We start from the raw sequence: 16,709 nt of genomic DNA on the forward strand, positions 1-16,709 counted from the left end.
AAATTTTACCATAGACATAAACTAAATAGAACTAATTATTTTTATTTTATAATTTCATTAAATAATTTTTTTTATAATTTTTTTATCACTAAACATTAAGTAAAGATATCCTCGCAGAGATGGGCATGACGTGTCAGGTCATTTTCTTAACAGTGATCAGAGAGCTCTGTCGACATAAATAAGTAGTTTTGGGATAAATCTCACCGAAACGCTCGGCATAGCAGATTTTGAGCCCTGGAGCTCGCGCTTGTCTCCGCAAAATTTTCAGGTAATTTCAGTGCTCGATTTCGAGCATATGGTGGCATTTTGCTGCCCTCCAATCGCCATTGTTGACGAGCTTTGTGGTAGGCGGTACAAGTGCAGTTCGCCGTCTCCGGTGGCGGCGATGGCAAGCAACGAGGCGCTCCTCCTTGAATCCCTCACTTCCCGATACTCGGAATGGATTATAGAGGCCCTCGACGATCTGCCGCACGATCTCAGCTTCCTCATCACTGATCCCTACATCGCAGGACACCCCATCGTCTTCGCGAGCCGTGGGTTTCTTTCTATGTCCGGATTTTCTCGCGAGGAGGTCGTCGGCAGGAATGGGAGGATATTTCAGGGTCCCGATACTGACCGGAGGTCGGTGATGGCGATTCGGGAGGCGATTCGGGAGGAGAGGGCGATGCAGATTAGTATATTGAACTATCGGAAGGATGGGACGTCATACTGGATCCTATTCAAGCTTTGTCCCGTTTTTGGAAGAGATGATGGCAAGTTAGTTCACTTCTTTGCTGTACAAGTACCGATCCCTCGGCTGCGTTCGAGTTCTAAGCGACAGAGCAGTGGACTATTAGCCGGGGTTTGTAGGAATGAGGTGCGCTCTGATCTAGACTTCCGGTGTAGTCTTCCCTTCGATTCCTATGACGATTCGGATAATAGAGGTATGCGGTGTTTTAGCGAACGGATCAGTGGGAATGCTGTACTTTCTAAACGCTTGTTTTCTTTAAGTGGGTTCGTTTAGTCGATTGCAGGGTTGCAGGGGGGAGAACGGCGGGAAGCAGGTGATCGTGAGAAGCAAAAAGCTGTAGATGGTGCTACCGAGGTACTATCGAAGCTGGCGCATTATAGTGAGGTCACCGGGAGAGTTGTGTGCGGCAAGAGATGCAGTCCTAAGGCTGGAATTTCTTCTCTGTCTTCATCCTTGTGCACTTCTCTCGGTAGAATCAAACAGAGCTTTGTATTGTGAGTTTTTAAATTCGTGCTGTTGTAGGGTCGGAATATACTATTTTCCTTCTTCCATTGTTTGAATTATTGAAGGATATATAGTTTGTTTTACAGGACTGATCCTCATTTGCCTGATATGCCAATCGTCTATGCTAGTGATACCTTCTTTAGTTTGACAGGTGACTTTCTGTTGCTTTTCACGTTTTATTTTCTGTTTAATGTCAAGAAAACAAAAGCTGTATTTTGTTTTTACAGGACTGATCCTCTATTTCATTTCCTTTTTGAGCTTTTGCTCTGTTCTATGAATAAAGCTACATACATCCCTGGGAAAATATATGTTGACTCTGAAAGTAAAATTCAGAGTGTTCCCTTTGCTTAAAATTATAATTACTGGTAATTTAGCATCATCAAGCGTGAGTTTGCAATTTGTAATTCTGTAATGTGCTTGAATCGATAAACCTATTGCACCTCTAAACCAGGTTCATTCGCTGATGCATACCTGCGTAGGTTCAGTCAACCTTGAAAATCAATTTACAATAACATTTTTAGATGGTCATGGTAAGATACTAATCTCAAATTGGTAGTGTTAAACAAATGTCTTTTTTTTTTCTATTCCATCGTATGTATAATAATTAGTGATTGAATTGGTTTTTCTTTGAAGAATTCATGGCTAGGGTTACTTGGTCCACCTATTTAACTTTTTTTCTTCGTATTTTTACTAAACCGAGTTGAATGAAGGATGGATGTGGATGAATTCTTTTTAGTGACAAATGTGAATCTTATTTGATAGGTTAACAACTATTCTTACGTCTGCAGGTTACACCAGAGATGAAGTTTTAGGACGTAATTGCAGGTTTTTAGGTGGGCCTGACACAGATGTTGAGGCCTTACAACAGGTATTTTTGACAGAAAAACAGCTTATCCATTTAGCAGCTCTGTATTTCTCGGTATTCTTTCTATCTCATGTAATATACTGATTCTAATTTGTAGATAAAAGATAGTATCTTGACAGAAAAAGCTTGCACCGTGCGTATTCTGAATTACAGGTGCATGAACGAGTCAAGTCTATTAGCTTTAAAAGTATTTTGGGACCTTAATTATGTATTTTTTTTAAAAATTCAGGAAAGATGGAACTTCGTTCCGCAATCTTCTACACATATCACCAGTTCGAAATTCATCTGGCAAGGTACCATCGTTGAACTTAAGATCTTAATATTTTTAATAACTTGGGTTTAACTTGAAAAATGTTCTGCTGTACAAGTACAGCTCTACATGTTATTACAAGAATGATCCTTCAACTGTATAATTTTTAAAAAGCTGAAACGTGTACCTCATATTTTTTCCCTAAAAAATGGATGCTTAAGGAGTTCACCAATTTTAAACTGTTGCAATTTCTAGGATTCTACGGGACAAAAAATTGTAAAGGGGATTCCCAACTAAAGGGAATGGTGGATCATCGCCCATCACACATGGAGATCCCTGTGAATGACATGGACGGCGATTTATCATTCGGTAGGGAATTTCCCTATAAAATTTTTATCCTATTCCACTGTTGCGCACATGAAGTAGTCGAGTTGAGAGTGAAGCATTATTTTAACTTTTCTTTGATCCATGAGCAGATTGCATTTTATGTTGGAGTTCAGATTGAGGAGGGATTGAAGAATGATGAGCATGGGCTGAGCCCATCGATCAGGCAGCTCGGTGCTGTCGGTGCAGTTAAAGTGGCTGTGAGGAGCTTGTCTTCAAGCGCAGGATCATCTTCCAGGTCCTTTTCATAGTATTCACTGTAGTTGTAAATTTGTGGCCTAGCAGCCAAATTGTACTTAATCTGTCTCTTTGGGGCAAAGAAGGAGACTGGGTGCACAAGCGCTCAATTCCAAAGCCTTCTTTGTTGTAATGTTTTATATTAACATATGAGGTTTATTTCAATGAAAATTGAAACCCGACAGTTATGAATAAGTTTTTCACACTTGTGGCAATTTCAAAAGATTGGTAGACCTAAAAAGATTTGGGCATATATAATGAAATATGATCTTAATCTATTAGAATTAAATGTAAATATGACCCTCAGTAGGACGCAATGGAGAAAAAAGATTCATGTAGCTGACCCCACTTAGTGGGATAAAGACTTGTTGTTGTTGTTGTTGCTGCTGCTGTTGTGTGACAATTTCAAAAGATTACTTGTAGCGCACTACCATTCTTTGGTTTCCATAGATCAGTTAAAAACTCTCACATGATTTTGTGCATTCCACATGAAATAACTGACCATCATGATAAACTTTTCTCTTTTGTTTCCCAAGATCAATCAATTTAATAAAATGTTTTCTCTCAATTAATCAAATGCAGCTGTGATGACATAGGGCACTGCAGCATGCAAGTCTATTTTTGTCATGTCATCCCAACATGAGACACAATTTGTTATCAAAATTAAGATTTATTAGCCTTGCGTTTAAGTTTGGTCATGATATTATGGGGGCTTATAAATGCAGAAGAAGAATAACCTAGATGCAAATTTAATAACGGGAACTTAATGAATTTTATTTCCATGAGGCACGAACACTTCCAAATGTTTTTCGTTTTCATGTGGGATATCGGAATGTTTCACACATGACCCAACATGAGTTTGCCGTGCAGGCAATCATGTTTGATCTTTTCTATTTTAAAAACGACAGGATATGGAAAAGGACACATTTTTGACATAGTGTGACACCCCACAATTTGGTACTCAAATTGAGACTTGTAAGAAATATGGGAGTTTTGTCCTTTTGTATCTCTGTGTTTTCATAGTCCTAACCAATGTGTCCCTCATCTTCAAAGTTGAAGTCCATCTCGCATCAAAGTTAAGATACAACGAAGAAGATGAGCTGGAGCCAAGATACAAAGATGAAGATGAGTCGAAGATGAAGACTCTCATCTCACCATCATGTTGAAGTGAAGATGAAGATGAAGCTGAAGAAAAAAAACTAGTGTATCTCCACTTTCGAACTTGAAGCCAAAAGCCATACACCATGCATATCAAGCGAAGCCAAAGGTAATAAAGCCTCCAGATTTTTTTCATTTTTTTGCTGTTGAACTTTTGGACCAAATTGAATTATATTGTTCATTTATTTTATGGGATAATTACATACAAAACCACCTGAAACACTGATATTCACAAATTAATCACTTAGGTGGTTTCTTGAACTACCGAACCATGTATTTACACATGCCACAATCGAACTATTTAGAATTTTATAAAAAAATGAAAAATATAAATTGGGGTTTTACCATGAATTTTGATATTTGAGAGAATTTAAAAAATGGATGAAAGAGAGTGATTGATTTATAAATAACAAGTTTTCAATGGTCTATATGTGAGTATGGTAACGGTTCTGTGCCCTCGTGCTTTTGCCAACATCTCCGCATCTACACCTTTGCTTCAAAGCCAAGGTGATACCATGTCTACCACTTCGATTACTTTTGGCAATTCTCATACTTTGCATGTGTTTTGTGGCTGCACTTCTAGGTTAACTTAATTAAGTATAAATTATTTTTAAGTGTGTGATTTTTTGTATATGTTATACTTCATTATGTAACTTTTTTAGCAGAGATGAGAAAAGGCTATATACTTCATATTTATATCTTATTATTACGTACAAAATGTGTCCATGGTGTATCTTTTCTTATTTTTTGCAATTATGTCGTGTAAGTATGTTAATGTTCTTGTTTCATAAACTTTTTTTGGGACATTTACATACATAGCACTCAATTCTTATGAATTTACGTATCTCACATCAAAATTGGGAATTAGTGCTATTTTATATGTGACATGATAGAATTGAGTGTAATGCATGTAAATATAAAAGTTTAGGTGGAAATTCATAAGAATTGCGTGCTTATGTAATATATATATAACTTTTCTCTCTTTGTTAACTTGAGATTGGCTTGATTTCCCTTTGGACGCGTTATCTTCTATATTGATCTCACAAAAACAACTGCAAAGGATGTGACTTCACGCAAATCAAAGCTTCAAAATGTCTGAATGACAATTAAAATTGCTCAAAAGTTGCTCCTTGTATATATATTTTTCAAGGTTGATGAGCTTTGACCATGAGATGTTTTGATGCGAGAGAAAATATTCAATCAACAAACCAGATTCTCATCCTCTTGTCAAATATTGTTGTATAACAATGTCGAATCATCTAGTGATAAAAAAAACAAAAAATTTTAAACCTTCTTGACCGCACACAGAACCTTATTTTGATTACCTCTATGTATGGCTGTAAACGAGCCGAGCTTGAGCGAGCTCAGGCTTGACTCATGTTCGACTCGTTTGAAATATCTCGTGAACAGTGTGTTCGTATTCGGCTCGAAATTGACTCGTTAAAATTAAATTGAAAAAAATAGATGTAAAGTGTGGGATTCGAACTTAGACCAAATATATACAAAATAAGGTATTAATCACATTATCACCTGATATGTTATGATTTAAACTTAGATATAAATATATATAATATATTATTATATAAATAATTATATATATATATATATATATATTTTTTATTTCGAGCTAAAATGAGCCGAACACGAGCGAACAAAGAATAGTTCGTATTCGGCTCGTTTATAATTAGAGCTTTAAAAACTTGTTCGTGTTCGACTTGTTTACTTAACGAACGAGTCGAACACGAACTACTTAACTAGCCGAACACGAGCTATTCGCGAACAACGAACTTTTTGACAGGCCTACCTATCATAGGAAGGTGGATATCTTGTTGTCCTTCTACGGCAAGAAAATATGTTTTTCGGACACGTCCAAACGTTCAACTATAGGCGGCCACGTCATTATACATATCAACGGCGGGCGATGTGGCCGCTAGTGATTGACCGTCCGGATGTACGGATATCCCCCCTTCTAAGCCTCCACCAAAATAGCTTTATGTCCTCCAAGCATTGGGATACAATAAGCAATTGTGTGGTCCAAATCGCACTAAATCCATACGAAGTAAAAAATATGGGCGCTTCCATAGACATTTTTTAATACACATTAAGGAGAATAATCTCTAGATGGTCATTAATTTATTAGTAACATATTATCTATGAAAATTCTTAACAAACTACTTTAGATGGCACACCACATGCCGTTTATAAACAAAAATTTATCAGGGGTTTGTCACCCGCAGCACGTGCTCAACACACCTCCCTTATTTTATGATAAATTAATGTTTTTTTTTAAGGGATGTAAGATATTAAATATTTAAATTATTCCATTTCACTAGATGCGTAGTAATATTCCCTTTCATAGATATATATATAATCAAATAATGTAATTTATATATACCTTTTGTAGCTAATAATTGAAATATTAATAGTAATGGGAAAACAACTAATATTAGAAGTATGAACTAAATATTACAACTTAGGGTCCGTTTGGGACAGTTCATAAGTTCGGGCGACGTTTTCAAATCGCCGTTACACCGTTTGGTTCGTGCGTTTCACCAGTTTATTCGAAACTGTGTTTGAGTTTTGACACTAAATACAGGTCGCGGGCCGCGTTTCAAAATAAGCAGCTTATCTTGAAAAACACAAGTTGCCCCAAACAGACCCTTACTTTGTGTATTTCATTATGTATAACAATATTAAGATAGCTCAACAAAGCTATTCAATTTATATTTAAAATACTTCTCGACATATCATGAGATAATTATAATTTCTCACGAATGCCTAATCATTTAAATTATATAGCCTAGTAAACATATTCTTTAAAAATTTATCCATCTAATAATAAATATGTTAGATATACACCATGGAAAAAAATTGTATCTTAAATTGTTTTTGTAAAATTTAATAGCATTGATTGCATAAAAATCAATATGATGAATGTTTTAAAAATAACTTTTAATTATAAGTATAAAATATAAATATATATTTTAATGATCATAGTATTGGTCAAATCACACCCAAAAGATCAGGAGCTTTAGAAGATGTTTTCTATGTTAATGATCATTAAATATGCTTCCAATTGATTTGATAACAATTTCTGATACCAGTTCTTAATGTTTAAGTTATGAAATTGATTTTCAAGAACTAATCATGATATTAGTATTGAAAATTAATCAAATTATGATATAATTGTAAGATAATCATTAATTTTATTGGTCATTGGTCATGATATGAATGAACACACTTACATGAATTAAATATATACACTTAAAATATTTTTGATATATTTTTCATGCAAAAAGTCATGATGTTACTATAATACTAATCTTAGTGCATGGGCAAATATGAAACTAAGGAAGACCTTGAGCCACCCATAACAAACTATGATCAACAGCCATATGATGGAATTTGAGCTTAGTTTTCTAAGCTAGTGATTACTTTAGTATGCCTCTAATTAGCTTGATGAAGAACTTTATATCATTTAAACTAGAAGCTAGTAAAGAATACTCATAGGGTCAAACAAGTTGCGTGGATAGGATTCCATGAGTTATGTATATTACTAAGTCCCAAAATGATTTTAAAATAAAAATATAAAACTTATTGAAGGTGCTTATAGGACCACATGACCAAATTTTATACACATTCATGTATATAAAGAATCTAAGGAAAAATACATCAATATTGCAAATAACAAATGCTAAATATTTTCATTTTTTTTTTCAAAATTATAATAGTATATTTTAAAGGAAAGTGAAATCTAAGAAAGATAAAATATGTTTTTTTTATGCGTAAACTATAAAATTAAGTCTCAGGGGCTGACTAGTGAGGCAGATGGGCATAACCCTTTTAAATGTTGGCCAATGAGACCAATGGGCCCGCAAAGTGATGGCTCTACCAAAAATCATTGGATTTTATTGGGTTAGCATTTACTTTCTCAGTTTAACATTGTCTAACAGAATTGGCCATCAATACAAACAAATTAATTTGCAAAATTAATAATAAAATGGTTCTTGAGTTATTTGATAATGAGACATTCTTTAACCGAAAATGGCTGCACAGAGGTGTAAAATTGGCTATCAATAATTACAAATAAGCAAATGATTGAGTATAGTTATCTTCTTATTGGATATTTACTCAAAGCATTTGTTATTACGATTGAAGTCTAGCGAGTGCTTGATGCCAACTGATTTATGATAGTATATATGTAATAGTAAATCGTTCTCTTTCGTTATTCATACTGTATGCTTCAGTCCCCTGTAGTTCATGCTTCAATAAATAGTGGTTATTTATCAAGATTGATATATCAAACTTACTTGTTGATATTTTATAGTATATTCTATTGGCGTGTTTGGCGGATCATCACTAAAGGAGTAAACTTTTCGGTATAAGGATATATATTTTTTTATTTTGGCTTATGTTTCAATCATTGTTTTCAGCTTGAGTTGGGCTCTTTGACAGTTCAAAAATTTTTTTTTTCAATCAGTCTATTGTTCTTCATTTATTCTTATCTTTTGTTAACTCTGATTTACTTATGAAATAAAATTTATCTTTATTTGTTTGCTTATGTTATTGTCTGTGTACAATTTTTATTTTTATTTTATTTTATTTTTGTGAGTACAGAACAAGTTCACATTATTTCTCTTAAGTCCTGTATTTTCAGAGTGTGCTGTCTTCTAGCCTTGTAGTCTCTGAGATTTTGTTCAGTAGTTCATGAGATTGTTGAATTTATTTTGGATTAAGTCATGCTTCACTGTTATGAGGATTGCTTATTTTTCAGAAGTTTTGGTTCACTGTATTTATAGATGCTTGCTGCAAGCTTTAAGGCACTTTCGACAACTAGCTTTGTTTCTTTACCTTTTAGCTTGCTCTTTTATGTTTGTTTTGTTGTTCTTGTGTGCTTTTTGTCATACCAATTTTGCAAAATAGCTGTTTGTATAGATTGTCACTGTTCATAATTGGGCTTCTTCAAGTTCAGTTTTAAGAACTTTTGCTGGTAAAAGAGCTCTTAAAAGAACAATTGCAGCATAAGCAAAAAAATATTACATTCAGAGTCTAATGATGGGGCGCCACGTATCAAGTGAGCCCCACAGATTTAAAAACTTACCAATATTATTATATTGAGGTGGGGCCCACTCCATCATTAGACTCCGGACGCAAATAAGATCCAGTATCCGTATGTAATATTTTCTCAGCACAAGCAGCTGTTACAAGATCAATACTCTCATCAGAGTGCAATTTTGAGACTGTAGTAAGTATATAAAGCTAATCATCACATATTCTCAATATCCTATCAGAATTCATAGAGCTTTTCACCTCCAAACTCAACATATTGAAATGGGGAGATTCTCAAAAGCAAAACTTGCCCACTGTCTTTCATTCTGACTGTAAATCATACTCTTTATTTGTTTCTACTCACTTCTCTGGCCATTATCATTTTAAATATTAGCCTAGTTTCTCAGCTTTTCGTTTCTATTAAGTGCATATAACGTGGCCAAATTTTGAATTGTTGCGGATGACATGCAGAGAGGCTGCTTGCCTGGCTCTTACAGTCATGTTGGCAGTCAATTTCAATGAAATGCTTGTCTTTTTTGTCTGAAACGTGAAGGGATATCTCAGTTTGGTTATCTACATTCATTGCATCTGCTGTGGCTGTCATTATGGGTAACTTAACTGGCTTCTATTGTCGGCTTTTATTGCCTTTTTGGCTTTTCAATTTAGAAGAAGTTATTTTTGTCGGTAATTAAGACATGTGGATGATGATGTGGATCACGTCATGTTGTGCGTCCAACGACATTTTGTGTCAAACACATGCCTGGTAAACCAGACGGAATATTTATTCCAATTTAGACGTGCGTTGATTAGAGGTGAGTATTCGATCGATTTAGATAGTTTAATTTTCAAATTAGTCAAATTAAGTCAATTGAAACTCAAAATTTGATAATTGAATAATCAAAATTTTGATAAAATTGAATAGTTCGAATCAAATTTAAAATAAAAATATGAGCTGAACATTGAGATTTTAAACGTGAATTGAATCAATCAAGTTTATTTGATGCAATCTGATTTTTGGATTTTTGACTGAGTAATGTGTACTGCTAACGTTGGTCCTCTTGACAATAAAGCAAGATTTGATATTATGCCCGCCTTGTTGAAAAAATATTACATCAGTACTAAGCACGTAGAAGTAATGTCCATAGCCAATGAAATCACGCTATGACACCCCACGCGACAGGAAAAAAAAACGGCACAGTAACACTTGGAATGTTCCTCCTATGTTATTCATGTGTTATTGTATGTTATTTATGTATTGTTGTGTGTTATTCATGTGTTATTGATGTGTTATTGTGTTATTATAACACTAAGAATATTCTCATGACACAATAACACCTGAATAACATGAGAAATATTCCCGACAGAGAAAAAAGTGGCGCAGTAACACAGGAAAATATTCTTTCCCGTGTTATTCATGTGTTATTGATGTGTTATTGTGTTATTATAACACCAAAAATATTCCCAGGACACAATAACACATGAATAACACGCAATAACACATGAATAACACGGGATAATATTCCCTGTGTTACGCCGCCGTTTATTTTTCTCTGTCACGCAGGATGGCGTGGCGGGACTACGCACGTTACTCTACGTGCGCAGTACTGATGTAATATTTTTTCGCCTTTGTTCTCTTCATTTATACTGTTTAGAATGATGGAATAAGGTTATGGAAATTGATATAGTGTTAAAATTTGATTTTTTTAACGTAGGGTTGTGTGGCGGTTCAGTGCAGTAGCTGCACTTTGCTGTCCTGTCTTTTCACTATATTTCTTGATGTGTCATATAAAAATTCTCAATATATTTCTAGCAAAAAATAAAAATAAAAAATCTAAATTCAAATTATTATACTCTCGTCATTTTAATAAATTTATGGAGATTCAAAAAATCTGATCGGATATTGAATCAGTAATAGAGAAGGTTCAAAGGTCAACAATTAAACCGAGTGTTGAACCAAATGATGTTATAAATATAAAAAATATTGAATATAACTTGAATGACATAAAAATTAAATGAAATTTAGTATGGAAGGTCAACAAGAAAGAAATATAGCAAAAAAAAAAAATTTTGATGCATAAAAAAATATAATAAACTAATAGTTATGCACATTTCACAAAAGATATGGAAGAAAATGAAGATGAGAATGTTAGAGCATGACACATTCTTCGTGATATCAAAAGATTCAAACAATTTTTCATGATTTTCAATAAAAATATGGCATAAGATGAAAGATTGGACTTTAACCGTCTGACCGGTATGACCGTCGGTTCCAGCTGGTTGACCGGTTCGATCGTAATTCCGGCTGATTATTTTAGGTCTGATGTAAAGTTGATTTTTAGAGCAACCAGAACCGGTCCACTAGCCGATTCACTGTCGAATTGGTTGAACCGACCGGTTCGATCCGATTTTGAAAGCGTTGAAATTTATAGTTAAGCTTACCAACATGATAAGATGAACTTAATGACATGAAAAATGATCCAGTTTGAATCTAAATAAGTTCAATTAAACATTTGAAGTACACTTAAATACTTTGGTACATCAAATAAAAGACTAAACAATTTCAAAATTAATCATGTTTTCAGTCAAATATGGAGGATTGATAGGAGGAATCCAAAAAGGCCAAAATCATCTAATTTTGATATCATTAAGGCACTTAAATATTAAATAAATACTTATGATCAAGAGAATTAATATAGATAGTCTGATGGAGTGACTTGAGATACTGACTAAATTTATCGAAATGTCCTATAAAAAAACTTTAAATAAGCCCACATTATTCACTTGAATGGAATAGAGAAGACAAAATAATGAGTTGACTACTAAAGCTTAACCCTCAAAAATTTTTTTTAGTTGTTGTTAGTCATTAGAGTTTCGCTAACTACCAGAGGTTGCTGTCAAACACCACAAGTCATCGTCGACACAAACAACAATCATAGCCACCAACTACGACTTCCGTAGTCAACAACGACCGTTATAGCCATCAACTACGACTTTTGTAGCGAACCACTACTATTATAGCCACCAACTTACAGATCTTGTTGCACAACTATGGTTGTTTTTAGCCAAATTACTACATAAAATTGTGATTGTGAGTTTTATAATCTCATTTTTCTTAATTGACGAGGCTAGTATACATCTATACTTCTTATGATTATTTTGATTGAATTTGTTCCTCTCTTTTCTAATCATTTTCAAGCAACATATCTGAATAAGGATTACTTTCATTGTTATAATTAGTTATGCCATGAAATACATTTAGTACTGATATGACATTCAAATGTTTAACTTCATATAAAACTATCACAAATATTAAAAAAATAAAATTACCTTAGTCATTATAGCATTTTAGGAGATTTACATAGATATCACAAAATCCCTATGTAGTTATGTATCTAACACCTAAACATTTATATTTACATCCATATACTCAAAAATATCACCATCCTAATCTTTTTAAAAGCAAAATGTATATTTTTATGTATACATTTATGTGATGTGTTATAAGTGTAAATATTAAATTTTAGGTATTAGATATAAAGATACATGAGAATTATGTGGATTGAACAAAAAAAAAATGTTCGGGATCATACCCATTGAATAAGTAAAAGAAGGGAAGGAACAATAGAACACAACATTTAGCATTTTTTTTCATGAAAGGGTTCTCTATCTATAGGTATGGGAGGTATCATATATGTGCAATTACCTTTATACCCTCTTTTTATACAAAAGGAACTCAGGGGCACTAAAATAATTTACATGATTCATTGTATATTATACAAACGGATTTGCTGCTGATGGGGCGACCCCTCATTTGCTCGGTTTGCTTCCCATTCATTCGTCTCTTAGCTGGACGAACCACGTAATGAAGGTATGTGGTCTTCTTGTCTAATTTCACCATTGTTCCTATTGCAGTTCCTTGGTCCGTTTTTCTTCACTTGATGGACACCTTTCACACGATCGGTTTTGCTGATGTCCTTTGTCCGGCCTTGAGATCAGTCGACTTATCATATGGATGGGCGACCCATTGGTATTTTGTGTGATCTTCGGGCTTGAGTATCGATTATCTGAATGATCTGATTTGGCTCCCCGACCGGCTTTAACACATCTCAGCCATAAGCCCACCTCATTTGTCGTGTTTCATATCCTTACATGGAGATTCGTGCCGCCTTGATCTGGTCATACAATGTGTTTTCCATATAAATTTTCCTAACAGTTTGCATCAAACATTATATTAAATGCATCCATTTATTAAAAAAAACATGTAACATTGAATAAGACTTTACTTATATCATACCATCATTAGTGGCTCATCGTTGGCCACCTATCGTCGCCAGTTACCGTTGTGGCCATCGGCAACCCTTCACCCATCGATCTCAACCTCCGCCCACTGATCTCAACCATTGCCATTGCCGTTGCCGAGCACCCTTTTCTTTTATTTAATTTTCTTCAAATATAATAAATTGTATGATCTTATATTTATTTTACTCTTAATCAAATAACTCTAAAGTATTACAAATACAATATATTATTTTTGCACTGTGAACAACCCCTTTGAAATAATATCTTTTATTTGCAAATCATGAGATGTAAAGCAGTATATTGCTGGCACTTCTTGTCCATGGCTTCACCACCATGGATTGTGCTCACAGCTCACTTGTTCTAAGGGGCTCTTACAAGTTACTTTCCTTCTTTCTTTATTTTCTCATGCATACCACACAATTTCTACATTATTAAAATATCTAATGCTTACATCTATAATTTTTTGATGTCAAAAATCTATACATAAAAATATTTATTTTTACTTATTAAAGATTTAATAACAAAGCTATTGTTTTATGTGATATTAAAAGTTTAATTCTTAAAAAAAATTTACCTTTCTTAATTTACTAGTAGATTTTTTTTTTCCTACAATAAAATCTGGAGTTTATTTAAGTCTCGAAGAAGAAAATTTTATGTCCGGACACCGCATTTCTGGACGGCCAACCGCCGGGCACCATGTCACTGTACACGTCAGAGCCAGGGACGTGGCGCCCGGTAGTACCCTGCAGTTGGTCATCTGGACATGCGGACGTTCGGACGTAATATATTTTTCCTCTATGAGAGTTAAATAATAATAATAATAAATGAAAAGCTAGAAGCTTAGCCCGGTAGTTGGTCATCCGGACGTGCGGACGTCCAGACGTAATATATTTTTCCTCTGTGAGAGTTAAATAATAATAATAATAATAAATGAAAAGCTAGAAGCTTATATTAAAAATAAACATTAAGAGTAATTTTTTATTGTTGAATTTTAATTTGTCTCTCAATCACACCCCAAGGTTAGAGCGCAAGAAAGAAGAGAGATGGAGACACATAGAGAGAAGCTAGGAGTGAAACCATGATTGTGAAGGTAGGGCTGACTCGATCGACTAGACTTTGCCAATCGATTAATTTAGTTAAACTATTAAAACTCGTTCCCTAGAAGATGAGCTTCTGTATGCAGAACTATATTAGACCCATCGAGCAGAGAGCGGATCATCATAACTCGAGAGATAGCTCATTCATTGACGAGGAAGATCCTTTGAGATGATTTTGAGACTGTTAAATTACTAATTATTGTCCCTAATGAAATACCTTGAGGGCATCCATGAAATGGTTGGTGATAGCGAGGAACTAGATTCTTTTCTCGAGTTGGATATGTCGGGAGGTAGGTCAATGTCTTGGCTCAGCTTTTAGGTGGTGGTTAGCTCGGGTCTTAATCTGTCAATCAAGTTCGACTGGCCTAGACTTAGATTGTTTTTTTTTTCTATCTCTTGGCTCAGTTAGCCTTCATCCTTAGCTTGGATGGCTGGATCCGATTGGATAAGTGGAACCTTTTCATCTTTTTTCGGTAGACCCTTCTTTATTGTACTTCCTTCATCCTCGATCATTAGAACTTCTTAGGATTCATGCTACCAAATTCTTGATGTACATATATAATTTTTTTTAATTATTTATTTTTAATATGATGAACCAATTTGTTCACTTACAATGCAACATTCATGTTATATTATTGAAAAAAAAGAGTAAATTTTATAAATACATGATTAGTTGTTGAATGCTGATTTTTTCGTGAATCACACTCAAATAATAGAGCGTAAGAGAGAGAAAGAGAGACGAGTATAGAGTAATGAAAAATAATTTGTTGCAATCAATCATATCCTATTTATGAAATAATTCTGTAGAGTAATGAAAAATAATTGCAATCAATCATATCCTATTTATGAAATAATTCTCCTATTTATAGAGGAAATTGTATAATATGATGATATTATATTTTTTTGTCGTTACTTTAAAGGGGTCTGCACTGGGGTATTTCTGGTATTTTACATATGTGGGTCGGTCACCCGACTACTTTCTGGCTTAGTCGGCCGTCCTTAGTCGGCTTTGAGCCGATAGGATTTGTTCGATCAGTTGAGATCAATTAAGTCGGCTGAGCTTGGTCGACACAAACCGATCAATTGATATGACCCAGTTGTCAATTCCTGACCCCTGATGAGACTTCTCACGGTGTCCCTAGGATGGTTGCAGATGCTAGAGAATCGAATCTTTCCTTGGAACGACTTTCCTTCTGGTGGTTGGCTCAGATACACTTTTATCTCATTTCTTGCTAAGCGACTCATTCTTGCCTCCTCTTGTTCTATTTGGTCCATCTCATGATTCGATAAGCCTTGGTCTTGCTGACTTAGCTCATCGAGCTTCATGCAAACTGGTCTCATGACCCTCCTATATCGCACTCTTCCTTTTCTAGACCATTAAATCTCCTCAAAATTAATGACGACTCATTTTCAATGTATATTAGTTATCATTTATCCAATAGTCATAAAAAATAAAAAAAAATAAAAATTTGTCTGAAAATATGTTTTGGACATCTTTTTCATAGCTACGCATTTGCTATATTTTCTTATTATTTAATGAAACGCTAAGGAGCGACGACCGCAAGTCTTTAGTTACTTGTCATTTTGATGAGCTGATTATAACCGAGTCGTGCTGAGATTGCTGTCCTCGTCACCGCACGCAACCCTCCGGACTTTCTCCTTCTAATTTTCATTTGAAAAAGGGTTGGGCTCACGTTACATACATACCACCCAATTCATATATATTTACAAACATAAAGTTCACTTTTTTATTTTTATAAACTCATGCAAACCGCTCAATTCTCATATATTTATATGTCTAACATCTAAATTTTACTTTGTTACATTTATATCATCCAAATCTTTCATATCACACTAAAAATAGCTCAAATCCTATATGTTTACACATTTAACACCTAGATTCTAACTCTTACATGCATGACAACTTACTTTTGCTTGTAAATCATTCGTTTTTTCAGATGGATTACATTGAAATTGATTGATCTGATAAATGTGGTGGAGAACCACATGAGTCGCATTCATAAATTAATAAATTTATATTGAAAAGTCCTCCCCAGTCAATAACAGCAAGGAATGCAACCCTATCAAGGCTTTTATTCACTATATATATATATATATATATATATATATATATAT

General features: G+C 34.2%; 1 protein-coding gene across 3 annotated transcripts; it reads left to right on the top strand.

Annotated features, from left to right (window-relative positions):
- Positions 1-217: 217 nt before the first annotated feature.
- LOC110032762 (protein TWIN LOV 1) lies at positions 218-3,209 on the top strand. Of its 3 annotated transcripts, XR_002294876.1 has the most exons (8): positions 218-923; positions 1,014-1,224; positions 1,309-1,385; positions 2,023-2,102; positions 2,197-2,252; positions 2,329-2,392; positions 2,605-2,718; positions 2,826-2,913. XR_002294876.1 is itself a non-coding variant. In XM_020736509.1 (7 exons), the coding sequence occupies exons 1-7, from the start codon at positions 296-298 to the stop codon at positions 2,982-2,984; spliced, it is 1,275 nt and encodes a 424-aa protein (XP_020592168.1). In that variant the 5' UTR covers positions 218-295; the 3' UTR covers positions 2,985-3,209. The 3 variants fall into 3 exon arrangements, 2 of the variants coding, with proteins under 2 accessions (XP_020592168.1, XP_020592169.1); XM_020736509.1 differs by lacking the exon at positions 2,605-2,718 and having other exon boundaries at positions 2,826-3,209; XM_020736510.1 differs by lacking the exon at positions 2,605-2,718 and having other exon boundaries at positions 1,321-1,385; positions 2,826-3,209.
- The last annotated feature ends 13,500 nt before the right edge of the window (positions 3,210-16,709 follow it).

The sequence above is a fragment of the Phalaenopsis equestris genome, unplaced genomic scaffold, assembly GCF_001263595.1.
Source record: "Phalaenopsis equestris unplaced genomic scaffold, ASM126359v1 Scaffold001021, whole genome shotgun sequence".
Classification (NCBI taxonomy): Eukaryota; Viridiplantae; Streptophyta; class Magnoliopsida; order Asparagales; family Orchidaceae; genus Phalaenopsis; species Phalaenopsis equestris.